General features: G+C 44.6%; 2 protein-coding genes and 2 long non-coding RNA genes across 19 annotated transcripts in view; 3 read left to right on the plus strand and 1 right to left on the minus strand.

Moving 5' to 3' along the window:
- Positions 1-2,482: 2,482 nt before the first annotated feature.
- LOC126986436 (uncharacterized) lies at positions 2,483-3,370 on the minus strand. Of its 16 annotated transcripts, none has more exons than XR_007739721.1 (4): positions 3,242-3,370; positions 3,140-3,190; positions 2,987-3,088; positions 2,483-2,935 (listed from the first exon to the last, which is right to left on the minus strand). It is a non-coding gene; the product is annotated as an uncharacterized LOC126986436 (long non-coding RNA). The 16 variants fall into 16 exon arrangements; XR_007739719.1 differs by having other exon boundaries at positions 2,483-2,782; positions 2,834-2,935; positions 3,140-3,245; XR_007739730.1 differs by lacking the exon at positions 3,140-3,190 and having other exon boundaries at positions 3,038-3,088.
- Positions 3,371-4,138: 768 nt separating this feature from the next.
- On the plus strand, positions 4,139-5,550 carry LOC126986438 (uncharacterized). The gene is made up of 2 exons (XR_007739733.1): positions 4,139-4,262; positions 4,408-5,550. It is a non-coding gene; the product is annotated as an uncharacterized LOC126986438 (long non-coding RNA).
- Positions 5,551-7,791: 2,241 nt separating this feature from the next.
- LOC126986032 (inactive histone-lysine N-methyltransferase 2E-like) lies at positions 7,792-18,513 on the plus strand. Its single transcript, XM_050841717.1, has 5 exons — positions 7,792-9,133; positions 13,050-13,589; positions 13,805-13,881; positions 17,233-17,445; positions 18,257-18,513. The coding sequence occupies exons 1-5, from the start codon at positions 8,664-8,666 to the stop codon at positions 18,511-18,513; spliced, it is 1,557 nt and encodes a 518-aa protein (XP_050697674.1). The 5' UTR covers positions 7,792-8,663.
- Positions 18,514-19,218: 705 nt separating this feature from the next.
- LOC126986440 (uncharacterized) overlaps positions 19,219-24,451 on the plus strand; it is a 64,856-nt gene continuing 59,623 nt past the window's right edge. The window contains exons 1-3 of the mRNA XM_050842590.1: positions 19,219-19,422; positions 20,639-20,857; positions 21,246-21,447. Coding sequence (XP_050698547.1) covers positions 19,298-19,422; positions 20,639-20,857; positions 21,246-21,447 — 546 coding nt within the window. The 5' untranslated portion in view covers positions 19,219-19,297. The remainder of the gene's footprint in view (positions 19,423-20,638; positions 20,858-21,245; positions 21,448-24,451) is intronic.

The following is a 24,451-nucleotide window of genomic DNA, read 5'->3' on the forward strand; positions in this document are numbered from 1 at the left end:
AAGAAAGAACGGGAGGAAAAGGAGACAGAGAGGAGAAGGAGAGGGAAGGAAAGAAAGAAAGGAAAGGAATGGAAGTTGAAGAATGAGAAAACTTTAAGGCATAAGGATGAAAGAGAGAGACAGAGAGATAGAAGGAGAATCATATATCTCGTACTTAAATGCTATGCTTTCTAGATGGGGCCGAGGGTCAGAGAGAGAGAGAGAGGTGACCATGTCTATAATCAAGGATGAGAGAGACACAGAGATAGAAGAATCATATATCTTGTACTTAGTTGATATGCTCTTTAGATGGGGCTGAGGGTCAGAGAGAGAGAGAGAGAGGTGACCATGTCTATAATCAAGGATGAGAGAGACACAGAGATAAGGAGAATCATATATCTCGTACTTAAGTGATATGCTTTCTAGATGGGGCCGAGGGTCAGAGAGAGAGAGAGAGAGGTGACCATATCTGTAGCCAAGCACTCTCCACTCTCTCCTTCATCCACTGTGCTAGGTGACGTCTCCTCATACAAGGGTCCGAGGGTTAGAGAGAGAGAGAGAAAGTTAACCATATCTGTAGTCAAGCACTCTCTACCCTCTCTCCTACATCCACTGTGCTAGGTGACGTCTCTTCATACAAGGGTCCGAGGGTCAGAGAGAGAGAGAGAGAGGTGACCATATCTGTAGTCAAGCACTCTCTACCCTCTCTCCTTCATCCACTGTGCTAGGTGACGCCTCTTCATACAAGGGTCCGAGGGTTAGAGAAAGAGAGAGAAAGTTAACCATATCTATATTCATGCGTTCTCTGCCCTCTCTCCTTCATCCACTGTGCTAGGTGACGCCTCTTCATACAAGGGTCCGAGGGTTAGAGAAAGAGAGAGAAAGTTAACCATATCTGTAGTCAAGCACTCTCTACCCTCTCTCCTTCATCCACTGTGCTAGGTGACGTCTCCTCATACAAGGGTCCGAGGGTTAGAGAAAGAGAGAGAAAGTTAACCATATCTGTAGTCAAGCACTCTCCACCCTCTCTCCTTCATCCACTGTGCTAGGTGACGTCTCTTCATACAAGGGCAGACTATAGGGGTGGGGAGCTAGGCTAGTGTTGGCAGCCCTGCTATGCTAGGGTGTTTTAGAGCACTCACTGTATTATTAAGTGTGGCATTATAGACACTTCCATTATAGATTCACTTCCATTATAGATTACCCTTCATTATAGATTCACTTCCATTATAGATTCACTTCCATTATAGATTACCCTTCATTATAGATTCACTTCCATTATAATTCCCCTTCCATTATAGAGCCCCCTTCATTATAGATTCACTTCCATTATAATTCCCCTTCCATTATAGAGCCCCCTTCATTATAGAGCCCCCTTCATTATAGAGCCCCTTCATTATAGCTCCCATCCATTATAGATTCTCCTTCATTGCAGATTTCCCTTCATATTCCCCTTCACCATAGACCCCATCATGTTAGACCCTTTCATTATAGGGCCCCCTTCATTGTAAACCCATTCATTACAGACCCCTTCACTATAGACCCCTTCAATATAGAGACCCCTTCAATAGAGACCCCTTCACTATAGACCCCTTCAATATAGAGACCCCTTCAATATAGAGACCCCTTCACTATAGACCCCTTCACTATAGACCCCTTCATCATAGAGACCCCTTCAATATAGACCCCTTCAATATAGAGACCCCTTCAATAGAGACCCCTTCACTAGAGACCCCTTCACTATAGACCCCTTCAATAGAGACCCCTTCAATAGAGACCCCTTCATCATAGAGACCCCTTCACTATAGACCCCTTCAATATAGACACTACTGATTCATGTGATGGAGGTGTGTGTGTGTGTGTGTGTGTGTGTGTGTGTGTGTGTATATATATATATATATATTTGTTACCCATATATGTGTGTGTGTGTGTGTGTGTGTGTGTGTGTCAAGGAAGGAATTTTTTTATTTTATTTTTTTATTTATATTTATTTATCTTATTTGTTCCTTCACGTTTCTCTTTTTTTTAATATTGTCATCAGAATCAAGTTATTTATTTGGACCTTAAAAGACACGTATGAGTGTTATTGAGAGAGAGAGAGAGAGAGAGAGAGAGAGAGAGAATTTTATTGGCCAAAGAAGAGATGTTTTACTGTAACCAGGAGAGACAGAGAGAGAGATATTAATGGCCAAAGAAGAGATGTTTTACTGTAACCAGGAGAGACAGAGAGAGATATTAATGGCCAAAGAAGAGATGTACGCCATTCTGTTCATTGTTTATATTTTGTTCAGAAAGCGAGTGTGTTAGTGGGGAGTAGTTGTGTACAGCCGAGGACGAGACACTTCTGGCTGTTCTACGAGATGTGCAGTTAATAGTATCTATTAGTAATAATCAAGTTTTCTTGATAATAGTGCAAGGAAGGTAGCAATGAGTGTTGGAACATGTATTTAAGCGTATGTATGGAAGGAGAGCTTTTCTATTGTTTTAACTGAAGTTTCTCAAGGGAATGGCTGAGGAAGGGAGAGCTTTTGATAGTGTTGGAACTGACCTCAAGGGAATGTTCAAGGAAGGGAGAGCTTGTGATAGTGTTGGAACTGACCTCAAGGGAATGTTCAAGGAAGGGAGAGCTTGTGGTAGTGTTGGAACTGACCTCAAGGGAATGTTCAAGGAAGGGAGAGCTTGTGATAGTGTTGGAACTGACCTCAAGGGAATGTTCAAGGAAGGGAGAGCTTGTGGTAGTGTTGGAACTGACCTCAAGGGAATGTTCAAGGAAGGGAGAGCTTGTGGTAGTGTTGGAACTGACCTCAAGGGAATGTCTGAGGAAGGGAGAGCTTGTGGTAGTGTTGGAACTGACCTCAAGGGAATGTTCAAGGAAGGGAGAGCTTGTGGTAGTGTTGGAACTGACCTCAAGGGAATGTTCAAGGAAGGGAGAGCTTTTGGTAGTGTTGGAACTGACCTCAAGGGAATGGCCGAGGAAGGGAGAGCTCGTGGTAGTGTTGGAACTGACCTCAAGGGAATGTTCAAGGAAGGGAGAGCTTGTGGTAGTATTGGAACTGACCTCAAGGGAATGTTCAAGGAAGGGAGAGCTTGTGGTAGTGTTGGAACTGACCTCAAGGGAATGGCCGAGGAAGGGAGAGCTTGTGGTAGTGTTGGAACTGACCTCAAGGGAATGTTCAAGGAAGGGAGAGCTTGTGGTAGTGTTGGAACTGACCTCAAGGGAATGGCCGAGGAAGGGAGAGCTTGTGGTAGTGTTGGAACTGACCTCAAGGGAATGGCTGAGGAAGGGAGAGCTTGTGATACTTGTGGAACTGATGTCAAGGGAATGGCTGAGGAAGGGAAAGCTTGTGATACCGGTGGAACTGATTTCAAGGGAATGGCCGAGGAAGGGAGAGCTTGTGATACGGGCGAGTGTCTTCAAGTGTCGTGAGGAGGATCATTAACAAATTGCTAGTCTTGGGTGTTGCATGGTTGACTGAGGGAAGTGTACCCATGCAATTTTTGACCAGAGAATAATGCTTGGGTGAATTAGTGGACCGGCAACAGTGGAGGAGGCTCATATCCCGTCCAGCCCCACCATAGGGAATAAATGGATGTTAAACGATGATGATGATGATGATGATGATGTTAATGAGTTAGTGGTTGGTTAAGTGTAAGAAAAGAACAAACAGTAAAGAGTGTTTGCATCTGAGGAACTTCATACTAACTTTTCCCGTGAAGAAGAAATTGGATGCAAGATAACAAGGAGCGTAAGAGAGTATTGCAACCTGGACATAAGTGTGTATCTCTGTGTGTTGAAGTGTTATAAGTTATTTAAGCAGAACATGTTAAAAGTGTGTTTATGTAAGCAGTTCGTTGTCACGTTTACAAGACTGGTACATAGATAATTTGACCAGAGGCTGTGTTAATGTCAGGAGCACACACACACCTTCTGTTGACGAGATTGGGAGTGGTGTGTGTGTGTGCTAAGTTTGACCAAGTGTGTTTATGTCGGGAGTACACACCTTCATTTTGACGAGATTGGGATTGTTTTGAAAGGGCATCATTATAGGCAGCAAACAGTGAGGAAGGAGAGAATAGAAAGCATAGAGATGAGAAATAGTGCAATAGTGTGTTTGTGTGAAGACTTGAGTGTTAGAGGTAGACTTGGGTATTTTGAATAGGCATTGTTATAGGCAGCAAATGGTGAGGGAAAGGAGAATAGAAAGCATAGAGATGAGAAATAGTGCAATGGTGTGTGTGTGTGTGTGTGTGTGAAGACTTGAGTGTGTTAGAGGTAGACTTAGGTATTTTGAATAGACATTATTATAGGCAGCAAACTATTTAAGAGGGAGAGCATAGAAAGTAGAAAAAGATGAGAAATAGTGCAATAGTGTGTGTGTGTGTGTGTGTGTGTGTTTGAAGACTTGAGTGTGTTAGAGATAGACTTAGGTATTTTGAATAGACATTATTATAGGCAGCAAACTATTGAAGATGGAGAGCATAGAAAGGAGAAAAAGTGCAATAGAGTGGGCGGTGACTCAATCGTGTTATGTTATGTGATGGTGATAATGATTCAGGATATATTTACCAAGTTACCAAGGAAGTTTTACCTTATAGAGTTATCGACCGTACAGTAAAACAGAATATCGTGAAATCTCAATAATGCATCAGAGTGTGTGATGATTGATTCTTAGGGCCATATCATAAGACATTTCACTGCCCAAGAACACATATTTGACAAGGCTTTCGTATGAGTTGTGGGCATTTCCAGGAGTAGTTTTATGACCCTGGTGGTAGTGTGACCCTTCTTCTTTACCGTGAACCTAAGGAAACACTCATTAGAACGCAACTGACCCCCTCTTTGACCTTTAGAAATTGTTAATGTGAGAACCGAGAGTATCTTATATTACCAGCCTTAATGATTGGGTTATGTTGAGGGGTGTACTACTTAAGATTCATCCTGGTTTTGTCGAGTAGAGAGGCGGAATGAGTGTGTTATGAATCAGTTGTTACATACAGAGTTGCACGTGTAGAATTCAGGTTAATTACTCATAAGTCAACCGCACTCCCTGGTTACCTACTCGGACCTCAGCGCAGAGATCTGTTTTTATTTATTTATTTATTTATTTATTTATTTTTTCACTCGTGTATTTTGTAGCATAATGAAGATCTTGAAACTAATACATGCACATTGTTGTTGTTTTTTCGTGTTTTTGTTTTGTCTTGATTTCCTTTTTTTGTAGTCATTATGTGTGTGTGTGTGTGTGTGTGTGTGTGTGTGTGTGTGTGTGTGTGTTACTGAGTCTCTTCGTTTCCGTAAGATATATACTTTGTCAATTTCCCGTGTTAGATGTATTCCTGGGACTACATATTGTTACAGTTATACATACAAATGCAATATCAACATTTACATACATCCATACATCCATACACCCATATCTTTGTGTTCACTTATGAAACTGTAATACCGTTCCCCCCTCCCCCCTCTTCCTCGCCTCATTGTTAGGTGTTCTGAGGTGTTCATTTTGATTGTACTATGTTCCGTAAATGTTCCGTCACTCATTTAGGAGACAATAAAGGAGAGATAACTGATGAGGTGTGATTGTTATTGTGTGTCATTGTTATTGCTGTGGCCAGGAGTGTATTGAGGTCCATGTTCTTAACCCTGTAGCAGCGGGGATCATGGTTCTTAATGGTCCCTCCAAGCGAGAAAAATGAAAAAAAATCATCACTCACGCAAACCATTTCATAATATATATCAGCATTTGCGATCAGTTTGTGTATCATCTATTTTGGGGGGGTTATATCATGGCACAAATTTGGCCTGTCGCTGCTACACGGTAAAGCCACAAATTTGGCCCGTCGCTGCTACACGGTAAAGCCACAAATTTGGCCCGTCGCTGCTACACGGTAAAGCCACAAATTTGGCCGTTGCTACACGGTAAAGCCACAAATTTGGCCCGTCGCTGCTACACGGTAAAGCCACAAATTTGGCCCGTCGCTGCTACACGGTAAAGCCACAAATTTGGCCCGTCGCTGCTACACGGTAAAGCCACAAATTTGGCCCGTCGCTGCTACACGGTAAAGCCACAGATTTGGCCTGTCGCTGCTACACGGTAAAGCCACAAATTTGGCCTGTCGCTGCTACACGGTAAAGCCACAAATTTGGCCTGTCGCTGCTACACGGTAAAGCCACAGATTTGGCCCGTCGCTGCTACACGGTAAAGCCACAAATTTGGCCCGTCACTGCTACCGGGTTAAATGTATCAGGCTCCCATCACGCCTAGTTTCTAAGATCACAGAGAAGATTTAGCTGGTTTTCATGGGTGATTTTCCTGTTCAGGGTAGTTGAAATAGTAAGTAGTAGTAGTAGTTATAGTAATGCTGGTGGTGGGAAGAGTAGTAATAGTAGGAGAAATAGTAGTAGCAGTAGTAGTAGTAGTAATAGCAGTAGTAGTGATATTTAATAGTAGTTTCGTTCACACCCGCTTCCGCAGACATATATTTCCCAGCACCAACCGCAAACAACTCCACGACCCTTTCCCTGCCGTGCGCGCGGTGGCCACGTCCCGCAGCTGCCGGCCGTGTGCTGCGGGGTTCGGCGCGCGACGGAGAGGTGGCGAGCAGCGTACGACCATAATTTTACGCGTCTCGGGCACCCATTACGACCATTTCCCAAGGCCACAAAGAAGAAAAGTTTCGTTTAGTCGGCGCTTTTCACTTAATTAACGCATTGATTTAGTTAGTTACCTGCGTGTTTCTGTTCAGGTGGTTAATTAGTTTGTGTGTTTGTTTGTTTTCCCTGCGAGGTTCAGTCTCTTCACGTCAAACCAAAACGCATTCACAGGATCGTTCACCTCAGATTCAAGTCATATGCCGGAGAGAGAGAGACAGAAGGGGAAGGAATTATACGAGACGGGACACAACCCCCGATTAATACCTGGTACCCATTCACTCCCCACAGACAAGATTAACCAGTTTTCTTCTTTTTTTTCAAGGTGCAGAAGTGTAAAACTATCACGAGGCTCACAAAACACTCCATGGAAATCCCAATGACTTCTACCGAGAGGCTTTTCAAACAGGTTAACTGAGGGGTCGATACTTTTAATTAAGAATACGGGTTTCAGAACATCCTATATTATCCGGTACTTGGCTCATCACTATTGCAGCAACGTCAGTAATTAAATATATTAGCAAAGACTATAAATGAAGGCCGTTATCTGTGTGAGTGTGACAGTTTTGGGGCTAAAACTGAAATGTTATATGCAGAGTACGATAGTCTGGTAGCGTTGATTGCAGGGAGCGAGTGTAAAGAAATATGGATGTGAAATTAGTCACACAACAAGCTGCTTCGGAAATAGAGGGGAAAAAAAAGGAAATAGAGAAAGCAGATAAAAGTACGAAGTCAAAGATGATAGAAAACGATACATTATTTCTTTTATAGCCTAGTAGTTTCAATGTGGTGATTTTACTGGTGAGGATAATACATAACTACAACCATTGCATCTACTACTATACTACTAAAAATATATTACTACTTCTACTACTACTACTACTACTACTACTACTACAACTACTACTACTAGCCTACTACTACTACTACTACTACTACTAATAATAATAATAATAATAATAATAATAATAATAATAATGATTTTTCTACTACTACTACGACCACTAATTCTTCTTCTACTACTACTACTAATTCTTCTACTACTACTACTACTACTACCACTACTACTACTACTACTACTACTACTACTACTACCACCACTACTACTACTACTACTGCTACTTGATCAAACAGAATGCCATCACTTGGAAAAAGCATTATTAAGAAGAAGAGAAAAATAATATATATAACAAAAAAAAAAAAAAGCATAATCAAATGAGAATCTATAGAGAAAATGGGGAAGTAGAATCTCAACGGATGCTCGCCTGACAGTAAGCCACTAGACACGGAAGGGAGAGGGCGTATGTGCTTCCGTTCCGCCCGCCTCTTGTCTCACGTCACTCAAACACTTGGAACATTATCGGTTTATCTTTACCGGTGAACTAGACGGACTGAGGTGACGTAAAAGGGCGCTTAAGTAACATACGAGAGTGTCCATAGCGATTATATATGAGGCGATGAGTGAATAAGCTTCGTTTGCCGTCTCGAAACTGTTCACGAGGAGTTTCGAAGCTTGGAAATGATTCTGTGATTGTTAAAAAAGGAAGGATGAAATAGGAAAATACTCGTTACATACCTGAACAGATTGCACAGGTGACTTCATTAGTGTTGTGAGTTGAATATATTGAATTTGAGGTGAACGATCCTGTGAATGTTTGTGTGATTGTTAAAAGGAAAAATGAAACAGGAAAAAACTCATTACACACCTGGACAGATTGCACAGGTGACCTCATTAGTGGTGTGAGTTGAATATATTGAATTTGAGGTGAAGGATCCTGTGAATGCGTTTTGGTTTGACGTGAAGAGAGACTGAACCACGCAAGGAAAACAAACAAACAAATAAACAGACTAGCTAATTAACCACCTCAACAGAAACACACAGGTAACTCACTAAATCAATGCGTTAATTAAGTGAAAATACCTGAAAATTACCTTACATCACCTTTCCGAACCACACACAAACGCACGCACTCACACACACACTCTTGCCTACTTCTGACCTTTTTTAACCGACAAACTAACGCACTCAAAGATGACCGGGAGGAAAGTGCTCATCTTCGCGATAGTGACGCTGATAGTGGTGATAGTGAGGGGTGAGGTGGAGGAGGAGTCAAAGGAGATCATATATGGAGAGAAGAAGGGAGGAGTGGAGGAGGAAGAGGTGGAGGAAGAGGAGGAAGCAGAAGGGGGTGTGACAGAGGCCTGGATCATGCGGCGTCCATTCCACATTCCACCTCCACACCCACGCCCCTTCCACCCGCGCCCCCCCATCCACGCCTACCACAACCCCCTCCCGCCACGCCCACGCACTCCCATGCACCCACGCCCCCTCCCGCACCCCCCAGCTCGCCCCACCTGGCCCCGGGAGAAGTCAGCGGTACAGGTGGACGATGGAGGGGGTCACGGGTACTGGGGAGGTCAGAGGTCACGGGTGAGGTCAAGTCAAGGTTACCTGTCTAATGGATCGCTGACTGAGGCCCTGAACGTCTTGTGGACCAGCAGGTAAGAAAATTATTATTATTATTATTATTATTATTAAGAATATCATTATTATTAGTCCTACTACTGCTACTACTACTATTACTACTACTAGTGATGACAATGATGATATTTTTAATAATAATAATAATAATAATAATAATAATAATAATAATAATAATAATAAAAATAATAACAAAAAAAACACTAAGAAACAAACAAACAAGAGAAAAGCTATCTTATCTACTCGTCCCACCACAACCAGCTGGCGTACACACACACACACACGCACACACACACACACGCACACACACACACACACACACACACACACACACACACACACACACACACACACACACACACACGGGCGTCACACTCTGGTAACGGGAGGGAGTGACTTGGTGACGCCTCGGCTTAATTATACACCAGAGGCAGCCTTAGCTCTGAAGGGGGGCGGGGGAGGGGGCGAAGAGAGGGGGAGAGCGGGGGATGGGGGGGAGGGGGGAGGGTAATTAGAATATGCAAAGGTAGACTAATTCCGTTACTCGTTATGATGTTACTACTGCTACTACTACTACTACCACTACTACTACTACTACTACTACTACTACTACTACTACTACACCCAATCACCTGTAATAGTACGTCTCCCTCATCAAGGTGCTCAGGTCTCGGGTAACTGTACAGGTAAGGCAGGTGGGGAGGGGGGGGGAGGAAGGTAGGAGGAAGGGAGGGAAGGGGGAGAGAAGGGAGGGACAGGCGTGGAATGAAGGGCAACAGAGAGAGAGAGAGAGAGAGAGAGAGAGAGGTGATAAAGAAATGGAAGGAGGAAAGATAAAAGGGAAAGGAAGGAAGATAGGGAAAATAATGCCCCGTCATCATCATCATCATCATCAGGGCAAAAAGTGTTACAGAAAAGTAGTAACACGATAGAAGTTGCTGGGTCATTCTCTCTCTCTCTATCTCTATCTATCTATCTATCTATCTATCTATCTCTTTATGTATCTATCTTACACACACACACACACACACACACACACACACACACACACACACACACACACACACACACACACACAGAGAGAGAGAGAGAGAGTGTAAGTTAACATTATCAATTAGGAGGAAAAGAAGGAGGAGGAAGAGGAGGAGGAGGAGGAGGAGGTTCACATCTGTTATGCTCCTCTTCCCTCCCTTCGTTCTCCTTCTCTTCTCTCTTCTTCCCTTTTTCTCCTCATTTTTTCTCTTTCTCTTCCTCTCCTTCGCTACCTCTCCATCCCCTCCCTTCCTGCTCTCCTTCCTTCCCATTCTCTCTCCTCCATTTCTCTCTCTCTCTCTCTCTCTCTCTCTCTCTCTCTCTCTCTCTCTCTCTCTCTCTCTCTCTCTCTCTCTCTCTCTCTCTCTCTCTCTCTCTTCTCCTTTTCTCCTTTTTACAGAGAGAGAGAGAGAGAGTTCACCTGTAGGCCTGAACCCAAATTGTACCATATTGACTCAAAACCTTCATTTCACCTGGCCAGGGACACCGTATTCCCTCCTTCCTTCCTTCCTTCCTTCCTTCTTTCCTTCCTTCCTTCCTTCTTTCTCTCCTTTCTCGTTTTCCTTCCTTCCTTCGTTCCTTCCTTCTTTCTCTCCTTTCTCGTTTCCCTTCCTTCCTTCCTTCCTTCGTTCCTTCTTTCTCTCCTTTCTCGTTTTCCTTCCTTCATTCATTCATTCATTCTTTCTCTCCTTTCTCGTTTTCCTTCTTTCCTTCCTTCCTTCTTTCTTTCTCTCCTTTCTCGTTTTCCTTCCTTCCTTCCTTCATTTTCCTGCCCTCCTTCGTTTATTTTATTCCCTTCCTTTGATTCTTGTTTTTCTGTTTCTTTTTTTTTTCCTTCTTTCTTCCTTCCTTCCTTCTTTTCTACCTTCCCTTCTTCCTTCCTTTCGGTTTTTTATTTCTTCCGTCCTTTCTTCCTTCCATTTTTTCCATCTTTTTCTTTCTTTTTCTTTTTTCCTTCCTTCGTTCCTTCTTTCCTTCGTTCCTTCCTTCCTTCCTTCCTTCCTTCGTTCCTTTTCTTTTTATTCTTCCTCTCCTTATCTTCCTAACTTTCCCCATTCGTTCCTTTCTCTCCTTTCTTCCTATTTTCTTTCTTTTCTTATTTTCCATCTTCATCTCTCCTTCCTTCCTTCCTTCCTTTCCTTCCTTCCTGTCCTTCTCTTTTCTTTCTTTTCCTTTACCTAATTTTTCCTCCTTCCTTTCCCCCTTTCCTTCCTCTCCTTTCTTCGCCTTTCTTTTTCTCTCCCTCCTTTCGTCTTTACTTGTGTTTTTTGCTTTTTTTTATTTGTATCGTAATTTTCTTCTCTCTCTCTCTCTCTCTCTCTCTCTCTCTCTCTCTCTCTCTCTCTCTCTCTCTCTCTCTCTCTCTCTCTCTCTCTCTCTAATTAGAGACAGCAATTTCCTCCTAGACGGGAATTTTGATGAGAGAGAGAGAGAGAGAGAGAATTATTCCGAGCATCCCTTTTCCCTTTCCTTCCCCTTTTCCTCCTCCTCCTCCTCCTCTTCCTCCTCTTCCTTCTCCTCCTCCTCCTCCTCCTCCTACTACAACTACTACTACTCTTCCTCCTCCTCATTCTCTTCCTCCTCCTCCTCCTCCTCCTCCTCCTCCATAGATTCCTTCCTCTTCCTTTTCTGTTACGCTCCGTTTTCTATGAAGCTCAATAACGTTTTCTTTTCGGTCTATTTAAAGTCACTTATTATATCTTTATTTTCTTTCCTTTTTCTTTTTATTCAATTCTCTGTCTTTCTCTTGTTTTGCTTTTTTCCTTCTTTCTTTCCCTCTTTTTCCCTTCTTCATTCTCTTTCATTCTCGAGTTTTCCTCCTTTCTTTTTTTCTTTTCATTCTCCCTCTCTTTTTTTCTTCTTCCCTCCTTCCCTTCCTTCCTTTCTTCCTTTCTTCCTCTCTTTTTCTTCCTTCCCTCTTTCCTGCACTCTCTCCTTTTCTTCCTTCCTTCCTTTCCTCTTTCCTCCATTCTCTCCTTCCTTTCTTCCTTCCTTCCTTTCTCTTTTTCTTCCTTTACTCTTTCCTGCATTCTCTCCTTCCTTTCCTCTTTCCTGCATTCTCTCCTTCCTTTCTTCCTTCCTTCCTTTCTCTTTTCTTCCTTTCCTCTTTCCTGCACTCTCTCCTTCCTTCCTTCTTTCCTTTCCCTTTTTGTTCCTTCCCTCTTTCCTGCATTCTCTCCTTCCTTCCTTCCTTCCTTCTTCCCATCCTTCCATCGTTTCTTCCTTCCTCCCTTCCTTCCTCCCTCTCTCCCCTCTATAATTTTTTCCTTCCTTCTCTCTTCTTTCCTTCCTGCCTCTCTTTCTTTATTCCATCTATCCCTCCTTTCTCTCTCCTTCTCTCCCTCCTTCCTTCGTTCCTTCCTTCCTTTCTTCCTTCAACTTATCTCGCCTCCCTCCCTCCCTTCCCTCTCAACTTCCCTCCCCTCCCTCGTTTTTCCTTCCTTCTTTCCTTCCTCCCTCCCTTCCTTTCTCCCTTCCTTTCTTTCTTCTTTCCCTTCATTCATTCATTCTTTCTTTCATTCTTCGTTAAATTTCACTAAGTAGGTCACTGGGTGTTTGCTAATTTACAGTATACTGTTTTAGCGGACTGTGGTATAACGAAGTGCCAGATGTGTGTGTGTGTGTGTGTGTGTGTGTGTGTGTGTGTGTGTGTGTGTGTGTGTGTGTGTGTGTGTGTGTGTACAAGTGTTATGTGGCGTTTATTAAAATTTAGGAGCGTGCAACAGGTGGTACACACACACACACACACACACACACACAGTTACCATACACCGTTTTGTGACCACGTGGCGAGGCAGAGAGGGAGGCGGGGGCGGGAGGCGGAGCAGACGTCGTTTGTTTACATCCTTTCTTACGGGGTCACAATTCACTTACGGTAATTATCAACCCTAATCACCACTGCAGGGACGGAGGGCACGCACGCAACCACAACTACGGGACCAGCCACCACGACCACCACAACCAGAACCACCGGACCACTCAAAACAACCGGAACTACTATTATAACCAAGGCGACGACCATAAATACGACGGCTACGACTACCAGGACGAGGATCCGTATAATTACGTCTCCTACGACCACGAGAACTACGACCACAAGAGATACAATGTTTACGACGCCGCCAAGACCCGGAACACCCCATCCTCCAACCCATTCACCCCCTTCACCCCTCCATCCTCCCCCCCGTTCACCCCCTACAACCCCCCGCCTACCACCCCCACCCCTAACCCCTCCCGCCTCGCCCCCTATCCCCCCAGGGTCAATAATCCCCCCGTGGTAAACCCCCACGGGAATGTCAGGGTGGGTTCTGGGGTTGGGGGCATGGGAGTGGGGGGTGATGCAGTTAGGGGAGGGGTATCAAGTGGAGCGGTGCCCCCTCATACCCCTGTGGGACCCCTGGGAGTGCCCCCTCGCCACCCCCCGGTCCGGCCCCCTGTGGGAAGGTGAGTCAAGTTGTTGTTGCTATTGTTGTGAGAGAGAGAGAGAGAGAGAGAGAGAGAGAGAGAGAGAGAGAGAGAGAGAGAGAGAGAGAGAGAGAGAGAGAATCAGGGCCAAACACAATAAAAATCTACTCTTTTGTCCCACTAACCTCAATGTATCTCGTTTTTTTCCTTCTTCCCCATTTTTCATGTTTATGGCGTGGGTGTGTGGGAAGCAGGCAACCCCATCAGCCAGCGCCCCCCCGTGTCCAGCCCGTCGCCCCCCTCACCCCCTTGCACCCCCCTATAGCACCAGGTAAGTGTTGAGGAGGAGGAGGAGGAGGAGAAAATGAGATCCTTCCGTTTGTAAAGTCATTCCCTTGAGGTCAGTTCCAGCACCATATCAGTCAGGCCCAGCGTTGTCAAATTATCGTACACACCGTATTGCATTTTCGTAGTTTCTGACTGATATCTATAGCAAAACAAACAAACAAACATCAATAAATAACAGTTGTAACGTTAACTTTAATATTCTTTCCTTATTTGTGTAGGTACGAGAGTTTGAGGCTAAAAAATGATAAATATAATGTGGTGGATACGATAATCTGGCCCCGTTCCCTCTACACGAGTTTCCCGTGGGGCACTTTTGCGGGTCATTGGCTACATACATGACTTTATTTATCTCCCTCAGTACCAGTATATCGCAAGTAGGCCAAGAAAAGTTACTGTAGACGTTAGTTTTTGAGTTGGTAACACTGATGAAATGGGAGAAAAAAAATGTTACTGCAGACGTTAATTTTTGAGTTGGTAACGCTGATGCAATGGGAGAACAAAATAAAAAGTTACTGTAGACGTTAGTTTTTGAGTTGGTAACACTGATGCAATGGGAGAAAAAAAATTGCTGTAGACGTTAGTTTTTGAGTTGGTAACGCTGATGAAATGGGAGAAAAAAAATGTTACTGCAGACGTTAATTTTTGAGTTGGTAACACTAATGAAATGGGAGAACAAAAGAAAAAGTTACTGCAGACGTTAGTTTTTGAGTTGGTAACACTGATGAAATGGGAGAACAAAAAAAAAGTTGCTGTAGACGTTAGTTTTTGAGTTGGCAACACTGATGCAATGGGAGAACAAAAGAAAAAGTTACTGTAGACGTTAATTTTTGAGTTGGTAACACTGATGAAATGGGAGAAAAAAAAATGTTACTGTAGACGTTAGTTTTTAAGTTGGTAACACTGATGAAATGGGAGAAAAAAAAATGTTACTGTAGACGTTAGTTTTTAAGTTGGTAACACTGATGAAATGGGAGAAAAAAAAATGTTACTGCAGACGTTAGTTTTTGAGTTGGTAACACTGATGAAATGGGAGAAAAAAAATGTTACTGTAGACGTTAGTTTTTGAGTTGGTAACACTGATGCAATGGGAGAACAAAAAAAAGTTACTGTAGACGTTAGTTTTTGAGTTGGTAACACTGATGCAATGGGAGAACAAAAAAAAGTTACTGTAGACGTTAGTTTTTGAGTTGGTAACACTGATGCAATGGGAGAACAAAAAAAAGTTACTGTAGACGTTAATTTTTGAGTTGGTAACACTGATGCAATGGGAGAACAAAAGAAAAAGTTACTGTAGACGTTAGTTTTTGAGTTGGTAACACTGATGCAATGGGAGAACAAAAAAAAGTTACTGTAGACGTTAGTTTTTGAGTTGGTAACACTGATGCAATGGGAGAACAAAAAAAAGTTACTGTAGACGTTAATTTTTGAGTTGGTAACACTGATGCAATGGGAGAACAAAAAAAAGTTACTGTAGACGTTAGTTTTTGAGTTGGTAACACTGATGAAATGGGAGAAAAAAAAATGTTACTGTAGACGTTAATTTTTGAGTTGGTAACGCTGATGAAATGGGAGAAAAAAAATGTTACTGTAGACGTTAATTTTTGAGTTGGTAACGCTGATGCAATGGGAGAAAAAAAAAAAGTTGCTGTAGACGTTAGTTTTTGAGTTGGTAACACTGATGCAATGGGAGAACAAAAAAAATTGCTGTAGACGTTAGTTTTTGAGTTGGTAACGCTGATGAAATGGGAGAACAAAAAAAAAGTTGCTGTAGAGGTTAGTTTTTGAGTTGGTAACACTGATGAAATGGGAGAACAAAAAAAAAGTTGCTGTAGAGGTTAGTTTTTGAGTTGGTAACACTGATGAAATGGGAGAACAAAAAAAAAGTTGCTGTAGAGGTTAGTTTTTGAGTTGGTAACACTGATGCAATGGGAGAAAAAAAAGTGTTACTGTAGACGTTAGTTTTTGAGTTGGCAACACTGATGCAATGGGAGAACAAAAAAAAAGTTTGTAGACGTTAGTTTTTGAGTTGGTAACACTGATGAAATGGGAGAAAAAAAAAAGTTACTGTAGACGTTAGTTTTTGAGTTGGTAACACTGATGCAATGGGAGAACAAAAGAAAAAGTTACTGTAGACGTTAGTTTTTGAGTTGGTAACACTGATGAAATGGGAGAAAAAAAACGTTACTGTAGACGTTAGTTTTTGAGTTGGTAACGCTGATGCAATGGGAGAACAAAAGAAAAAGTTATTGTAGACGTTAGTTTTTGAGTTGGTAACACTGATGCAATGGGAGAACAAAAGAAAAAGTTACTGTAGACGTTAGTTTTTGAGTTGGTAACACTGATGAAATGGGAGAACAAAAAAAAAGTTACTGTAGACGTTAGTTTTTGAGTTGGTAACACTGATGAAATGGGAGAAAAAAAACGTTACTGTAGACGTTAGTTTTTGAGTTGGTAACGCTGATGCAATGGGAGAAGAAAAAAATGTTACTGTAGACGTTAGTTTTTGAGTTGGTAACACTGATGAAATGGGAGAAAAAAAACGTTACTGCAGACGTTAGTTTTTGAGTTGGTAACACTGATGCAATGGGAGAACATAAGAAAAAGTTACTGCAGACGTTAGTTTTTGAGTTGGTAACACTGATGCAATGGGAGAAAAAAAAATGTTACTGCAGACGTTAATTTTTGAGTTGGTAACACTGATGAAATGGGAGAAGAAAAAAAAGTTGCTGTAGACGTTAGTTTTTGAGTTGGCAACACTGATGAAATGGGAGAAAAAAAAAAAGTTACTGCAGACGTTAATTTTTGAGTTGGTAACACTGATGCAATGGGAGAAAAAAAATGTTACTGCAGACGTTAGTTTTTGAGTTGGTAACACTGACGAAATGGGAGAAAAAAAAATGTTACTGCAGACGTTAGTTTTTGAGTTGGTAACACTGATGAAATGGGAGATAAAAGGCAAAATATGAGAGGGTATGTCGATCAAGATGGCCATTTTTGCATCATGTTCAAAAGTTGCCTAAATCAATTCCCCGATGTCTCTTGGTGAGGGAGTGAGAGAATTTGAAAGAGATAAGAGATACCTGACTAATATATCCTTCTTTCCTCTTCCTCACTCTTCCTCTTCCTATCTTCCATCTCCTCTTTTTCCTCGTTTTGCTTCCCTTCTCTTCCTCTCACTGTCTTCCTCCTCATCTCTTCGCCAATTTCTTCTCTCCTCCTTTCTTTCCTCTTCTTCCTCTTCATCCTCTTTTTCGTATCCTTTTCTTTCTTCCTCCCTTTCCTGTCTTCCTCTTTATTTTCTCCTCCACCTCTCCACCTCTCCACCTCTCCACAGGTCACCACCACCCACACATCCGCCTTCACCCCGCGCCCCCTCGGCTCGGGCCCCCCCAGTACCCCGCCCCAGCCTACCCCAGAGCCCCGGCACCCCCCCCACCGTGGCAGCCCCCCCCAGCCCCCCTGCACCTCACCCCCCACGAGGCTGTGCAGCTCAACAGGATCCTCAGTGACCCCCTCTGGCGGCGACACTTTCTGGGGGCTGCTAACCGTGAGTAGGGGGGAAGGGGAGGGGGGGGAGGAGGGAAGGAGAAACAGGGAGAGGGGGAGGGGGAAGAGGGGAGAAGGAAGGAGGGAGTATAGTGAAGGAAAGGCAAGGAGAGGGAAGGGAAGAAGGAAGGAAGGGAAGTAGAGGACGGGTGATTAGAAGAGAGGAAGAGGGGAAGGGAAGGGAAGGGAATGGAGAAGCTGGTTAGAATTGAGGAAGGAGGAAGTGAAGAAGGAAGGGATGAGAAGGAACAGGGGAAGAATGAAGGGAAGGAAAGAAGGGAGGGAGGGAAGGAAGAAGCTGAGAGGAGGGAAGAAGGGAGGAAAGAGAAAAACAGAAAGGGATGAGGTGGAGGATGCTGGGAGGAATGGAAGGGAATAGAAGGGAAGGGAAAAAGAGAGGCTGGAAGAGATGAGGGAAAGGAAGAAGGTAGGAAGGAAGGAAGGTAGGGAAGAGGGATAGGGAAGGAGGGGTGAAGGAATGGAAAGGGAGGAGGGGAAGGTAGGAGAGGGATGCTGAGAGGAAGGATGAAAGGGAGGAGTAGGAGGAAGAAATGTGAGGGAGGGAAGGAAGGATGAGAGAGAGAGAGAGAGAGAGAGAGAGAGAGAGAGAGAGAGAGAGAGAGAGAGAGACCGACCTAACCTAACCTCACCTAACCTAATCTAACCCCAAACCTAACCTAACCTAACCTAACCCCAAACCTTACCTAACCTAACCTAACCCCAAACCTTACCTAACCTAACCTAACCCCAAACCTAACCTAACCTAACCTAACCTCACCTAACCTAACCCCAAACCTCACTACCCATTCCAGGAGCGGGTCTGGCTGACACGGGCACAGGAGACTCAACCCCAGTCATCACCCCCCTCTCCCACCTCCCCTCCGGCCCTTACGGTGGGGTTGGCGGGGGGTGGATGAACGGGGTTGGGGCGGCGGTGGGGGGCGTGGCGAACTCCCTCCCCTCCCTCGAGAAAGCCGTCACCACGATGTCCTTTATGGCTTTTGGGATCTTCATGGCGAACCTCCTCGTGCAAGCCTTAGCGAATGTGAGTATGGGGTATAGGAGCTGAGGTTGGAGAAGGGGGTTAGAGGGGGAAGTTGGGAGGGTGAGGAGACGGGGGAGGGGGTTAGGGAAAGGATGAGAAGGGTAAGAAGAAGGGAGAAGAAGTGGGGGAGGGCTTTATGGGGGGATATGAAGTGAGGGGAAGGAGAGGGGAGCTTGTGGGGTGGGGGTTGGGGTATTAGGGGGAAGCTGGGAGGGGTGAGGAGAGGGGGGGGGTTGGGAAAGGATGAGAAGGGTAAGGAGAAGGGAGAAGAAGTGGGGGGGGGTCTTTATGGGGGATATGAAGTGAGGGGAAGGAGAGGGGAGCTTGTGGGGAGGGGGCTGGGGGAAGGGGAAAGGATGGGGGAGGGGGGAGGAGAGGTATTGGAAGGGTGAAATGGAGGTTGTGTTGGGGGGGAGGTTGGGGGAAGGAGGGGTGAGGGGTGAGGGGAGGTATAGGAGGTGAAATGAAGGAGGTTGTGTTGGGGGGGAGGATGGGGGCCGGAGGGGTGAGGGGTGAGATGTGTGTGTGTGTGTGTGTGTGTGTGTGTTGTGTGTGTGTATGTGTGTGTGTGTGTGTGTGTGTGTGTTATTGTATTATCAATGCTTATCACATCTATATATGGATAATTTTAGTTTTTTTTTTCTTCTGCCACCTAATTAATGTATACTCTCTCTCTCTCTCTCTCTCTCTCTCTCTCTCTCTCTCTCTCTCTCTCTCTCTCTCTCAACAACTGGGGAGAGAAGACCACGCCGGGCCCCCCTCCCCCCTCTCCCTGGCCCTCTCCTCCCTCCCCCTGGACCTCCCCTTCATGACCCAGGAGGAGGAGGAGGTGGAGGGAAGGAGGAGGGAGGAGAAGTGGATGCGTCTGGAGGATCTGGAGGAAAGTGTGGATGCAATCAGTGACGTCTACCTGAGCTTCCACGATATCGCCAGGTGAGAGAGAGAGAGAGAGAGAGAGAGAGAGAGAGAGAGAGAGAGAGAGAGAGAGAGAGAGAGAGAGAGAGAGAGAGAGTTTTGTTTGTTTCATTTTTTTCATTCATTTTTTTCACTTTTTCTCTTTCTTTGTCTCTTTTCTCATTTCCTCTTTTTTCTTTCATTTTTCTTTCTTCCCATTTTCACTTCTTCCTTTCTTTCATATTTTCTCTCCTTTCCTTTCTTCGTTTCTTTCCTTTCCTTCTTTTGCTCTCTCCTTCCTTTTTTCCTTCTCTCCTTCCTTCCTTCCTTCCTTCCTTCCTTTCTTTTCTTCTTTCTTCCCTCCTTCATTCCTTCCTTCCTTCCTTCTCTTTTTCCTTCCTTCCCTTCTTCCTTCTTTCTTTCTTCTCTCCTTCCTTCCCTCTTTCCTTCCTTCCTTCCTTCTTTCTTTTCTTTCTTCCATCCCATTTTACTTTCTTCTTTCCTCCCTCCATTGCTTTCCTTCCTCCCTCCTTCCATCCCTTCCTTTCCTCCCTCCATCCATCCATCTTTACTCTCCCCTCCCCTCCTCCCTTTCCTCCCTCCCTCCCTCCCTCCCTTCCCTTCTCTCTCTCTCTCTCTCCATTTAATTCAACACTGAGTTTGTCGATTAATGAAATGGTAAAGATGGGAGGGAAGGGGGAGAAGGAAAGGGGGGAGGAGGGGAGGGGAAAGGGGGGAGGGGGAGGGGAAAAGGGGGGGTTCAAAGGTATATCTCCGGTCCAGTAATTAGCAACAATACACCTGGTTTTGAAGTATTAATTGGAGGAGGAGGAGGAGGAGGGGGGAAGGGGGAGGAGGAGGAGGAGGAGGAGGAGGAGATTATTCATAACAGTATAAAACCTCAAAGAGACACCATCAGAGAGAGAGAGAGAGAGAGAGAGAGAGAGAGAGAGATGTCTGTTGATATGTCTGTGTTAGCGGCTGAAGGAAGGAAGAATATTGGTCTGTTATTGTTCTTGTGGGAGGAGGAGGAGGAGGAGGAGGAGGAGGAGGAATGTTGGTTTTAAAGGTGGAGAGGGAAGTAGGTGGATCATTTTCTTCTTCTTCTACTACTACTACTACTACTACTACTACTACTACTACTACGACAATTACTACTACAACACACACACACACACACACACACACACACACACACACACACACACACACACACACACACACACACAATCATCCACTCACTCTTCACCCACAGTGGAGGATTGGCTGAGGTGATGGGTGCCCTGGGGGGTGTTGGCGGGGGAGGAGACGGAGGATGGGGAGGGGGAGGAGGGGTGCCAGCCTTTCCCCAGCGCCTCCCCCCGGGGTTGGATCTTCCCCCTGAGTGTGGGCGGCGTCTGCTCTGTGAGGTACACCGGAGGGCCGCCCCTGCGAACAGACACCGGCATGGCTATTCTTTGCTCCCCTTCTGGACGTAAGTATCAATGGTAGTAGTAGTAGTAGTAGTAGTAGTAGTAGTAGTAGTAACAAGACCCGAAATTGACCTCTCTTTTCCCCAGTCTTTACTTTTGTCTGTTATGGAAGCGGTGAGTAGCGGGCTTATTTTTCTCTCTGCTCTCTTTTTGTTGCCCTTGAGCTGCCTCCTTTGACTACTACTACTACTACTAAGATAATATACGGATTTTAAGTCACCCACCACGGCTTCCATACTAATGTTCCTGTAGTTGAAATCCGCCATTGTGCATACCTGTTTATTCCTGGTACCCACATGCCTGCTCAGGTAAGGAGGAGGGTCAGTTTCCCTTCCCTTCTTAAAAACGTCCACCCGATCTGATTCTGGATTGGCGTCTCCTCTCCTGCAGGGCTGCCGTGGGGTGGCTGCGGGGGGCGGGGGAGGCAGACGTCCCCGCCCTGCTGGAGGACATGAGGGCGGAGGTGGCGGGGCAGGCGGGGCGAGACTGCTCCGCCCTCTTCCCCTCCTGTCCCTCCTCCCTCCTCGACCCCGTGAGAGGACTACTGGAGGAGGAGGAAGAAGGAAGAGGAGGAAGAGTGTGGCTGTACGCGGTAAGTGTTCTGTTTTGTTTAAGAGGAGGAGGAGGAGGAGGAGGAGGAGAAGGAGGAGGAGGAGGAGCAGGAGGAGGAAGAAGAAGAGGAGAAGGAGCAGGAGGAGGAGGAAAAAGAAGAGCAGAAGGAGGAGGAGGAGGAGGAGCAGGAGGAGGAAGAAGAAGAGGAGAAGGAGGAGGAGGAGAAGGAGCAGGAGGAGGAGAAAGAAGAGCAGAAGGAGGAGGATGAGGAGGTATGACACAAGTGTTCTGTTTTGTGTGCTTAATGAAAACATGGAAACATAAAAGAGTAGGCAACGTGCAGTCTGCTGGCCCATAACGAGGCTGCCTTCATCGGCGGTGTAGGAGTGTGTGTCAGTGACCCGCGGGACAGACTAAAGCATGGGTTGTACGTACGGGCGTGGACGCTCACTGCACTCCTCACGCAGCTAAGTGACGGTAAAGACGATTCATGAAGGAGTTGATCGTTTTCACTCAACTATTTCTGCAGGAAGGTTAGTCCAGCGGCTGGTGACTTGTTAAGAAAATAATTCCTGCAGATGCTTTTGTTGCAGTGTCTTTACTGTCGTTATTTGAATTATTTGATTTATTGGGTTACTTAGAGTGCAAAAAACTTGGATTGGTCAACGGTACTGGACTTATTCCGTTATTTTAAGACATATCAAAACCTGCGTAGCCTTCCACTTCCAGCGTCAACACTCGCTTGAGTCGTTCTTCATAAGAGTCGAGTCCCAAACGATTGTATAATTTTCGTAACGCGTCGCTGCACTCTCCAGTAACTCAAATGTCATTCCTGTAATCAGAGGACCGGGACTGCACTGCATATTCCAGTTGAGGTCTCCCCAATGAGTCATGCTAAGCCAACACTTCTCCCGGCGTCTTACTCTCTAATTTTCTCGCTATGAACCCGAGCTTACTATTCGTTATTTTGCCGGCAGACTCCCAGTGCTTTGAGGGTTTCAGGTTATCGCTGGGAGTGTCCTTGATAACTGTTTCCCCCGTGTGACTTATAGAGGTTTCCCACGAATGGTGTATGTATGCTTGCTATTTCTGGACCCAAAGTGCGGGAGAGGGAGGAGGAGTGAGTTTGAGATAATTGATGAGGTTTCTTCCTCCTCTTCTTCTTCGCCCTCTTTCTCCTTCTCCCCCTTCCCCTACCCCCCCTCCTCCTCCACCATGCTCCACCCTTTCATCCTCCTCTTTATCCTCTCATCTCCATTCTTCTCCACCACCTCTTCTTTCATCCCCTCCTCCACCTCCTCCACCCCATCCTCTTGAAGTGATTGGCGCGTGGCTGCTGGCTGAGAATGGCAGGACCAACCCATCAGCTGCGAGAATGACGATTGAGTGACGTCACCGAGGGTATAAATAGGGGTCGATCTCCCCGCGCGTCACTTCTCCGTCAAACCCCGCGGTGAGAGGAGGGGTGAGGGGAGAGAGAGAGAGAGAGAGAGAGAGAGAGAGAGAGGGTGAGTGGGAGGAAAGGAGGGAAAGAAAGGTTAGAGAGAGACGGAGGAAAGGTTTAATGGAGGGAGGAAACATTATTATTATTATTATTATTATTATTATTGTGTGTGTGTGTGTGGGAATTGAATTGACTCGCACTGTGTGTGTGTGTGTGTGTGTGTGTGTGTGTGTGTGTGTGTGTGTGTGTGTGTGTGTGTGTGTGTGTGTGTGTGTGTGTGTGTGTGTGTGTGTTTGTCAAAGAGAAAAGGAGTAATATTAGATAGTTGGATTTATAGAGAGAGAGAGAGAGAGAGAGAGAAACAAACATACAGATTACGTAACAAACAGACGAACAAACAATTGTATATTTACCCAGTTTCTGGCATATCATCATTTTTAGTATTTTCATTGTTGTTGTTGTTGTTGTTGTTGTTGTTGTTGTTGTTGTTCTTCTTCTTTCTCATCATCAATATCTTCTTCTTTTTCTTTTTCTTCTTCTTCTTCTTCTTCTTCTTCTTCTTCTTCTTCTTCTTCTTCTTCTTCTCCTTATTATTATTATTATTATTATTATTATTATTATTATTATTATTATTATTATTATTATTATTATTATTATTATTATTATTATCATCATCATCATCATTTCTATCATTACCTGTTGGGCCACACCTTTCTGACCACCAATTAGCAGACCCTCACCTGGAAACACACCTGCCGCTCTAATTACCCTCCTGATTATTTACATATTTACTTGATGATTTAATATTTCATTTTAATTTTTATTGAGAGATTAAAAATGGATAATGAAAATGCCTAATGTTTTTTCTTCGTTACTAATTGCATACAGAGAGAGAGAGAGAATTTCATTTCGCTTAATGCTGGATACGTATTTTGCCCTCTCTCTCTCTCTCTCTCTCTCTCTCTCTCTCTCTCTCTCTCTCCTCTGATCATGACTTTATGAGAGAGAGAGAGAGAGAGAGAGAGAGAGAGAGAGAGAGAGAGAGAGAGATTAAATTACTCATCTTCATCACTGTCTTAGAAACAATAAAGGAACAGAAGCAAAGGAAGGAAGGAAGGGAGGGAGGGAGGGAGGGAGGAGGAAGGAAGGGAGGGAGGGAGGAGGAAGGGAGGGACGGAGACAAGAAGCAACAGGTGGAAGAGGAGGAGGAGGAGGAGGAGGTCCATAAACACCTCTTTTCTCTCTCTCTCTCTCTCTCTCTCTCTCTCTCTCTATGTAATAACCCTTCGTAAGCATACAACAAAGCCAACACTATGCTCGGGTTCATAGCGAGGAACTTCGAGTGTAAAACGCCAGACGTGATGCTATCCTTGTATAATTCCATGGTAAGACCGCACCTCGAGTATGCAGTACAGTTCTGGTCTCCTAATTACAGAAAGGACATTGATTTACTGGAAAGGATTCAACGACGCGCCACGAAAATGATACCAACCTTAAGGGCTCAACCGTACGAGGAACGACTCAAGCGACTCAATCTCTTTACATTGGAGAAAAGACGCCTACGAGGAGATATGATTCAAGTCTTCAAGTATCTAAAAAA

The sequence above is a fragment of the Eriocheir sinensis genome, chromosome 61 (genome assembly GCF_024679095.1).
Source record: "Eriocheir sinensis breed Jianghai 21 chromosome 61, ASM2467909v1, whole genome shotgun sequence".
Lineage (NCBI taxonomy): Eukaryota > Metazoa > Arthropoda > Malacostraca > Decapoda > Varunidae > Eriocheir > Eriocheir sinensis.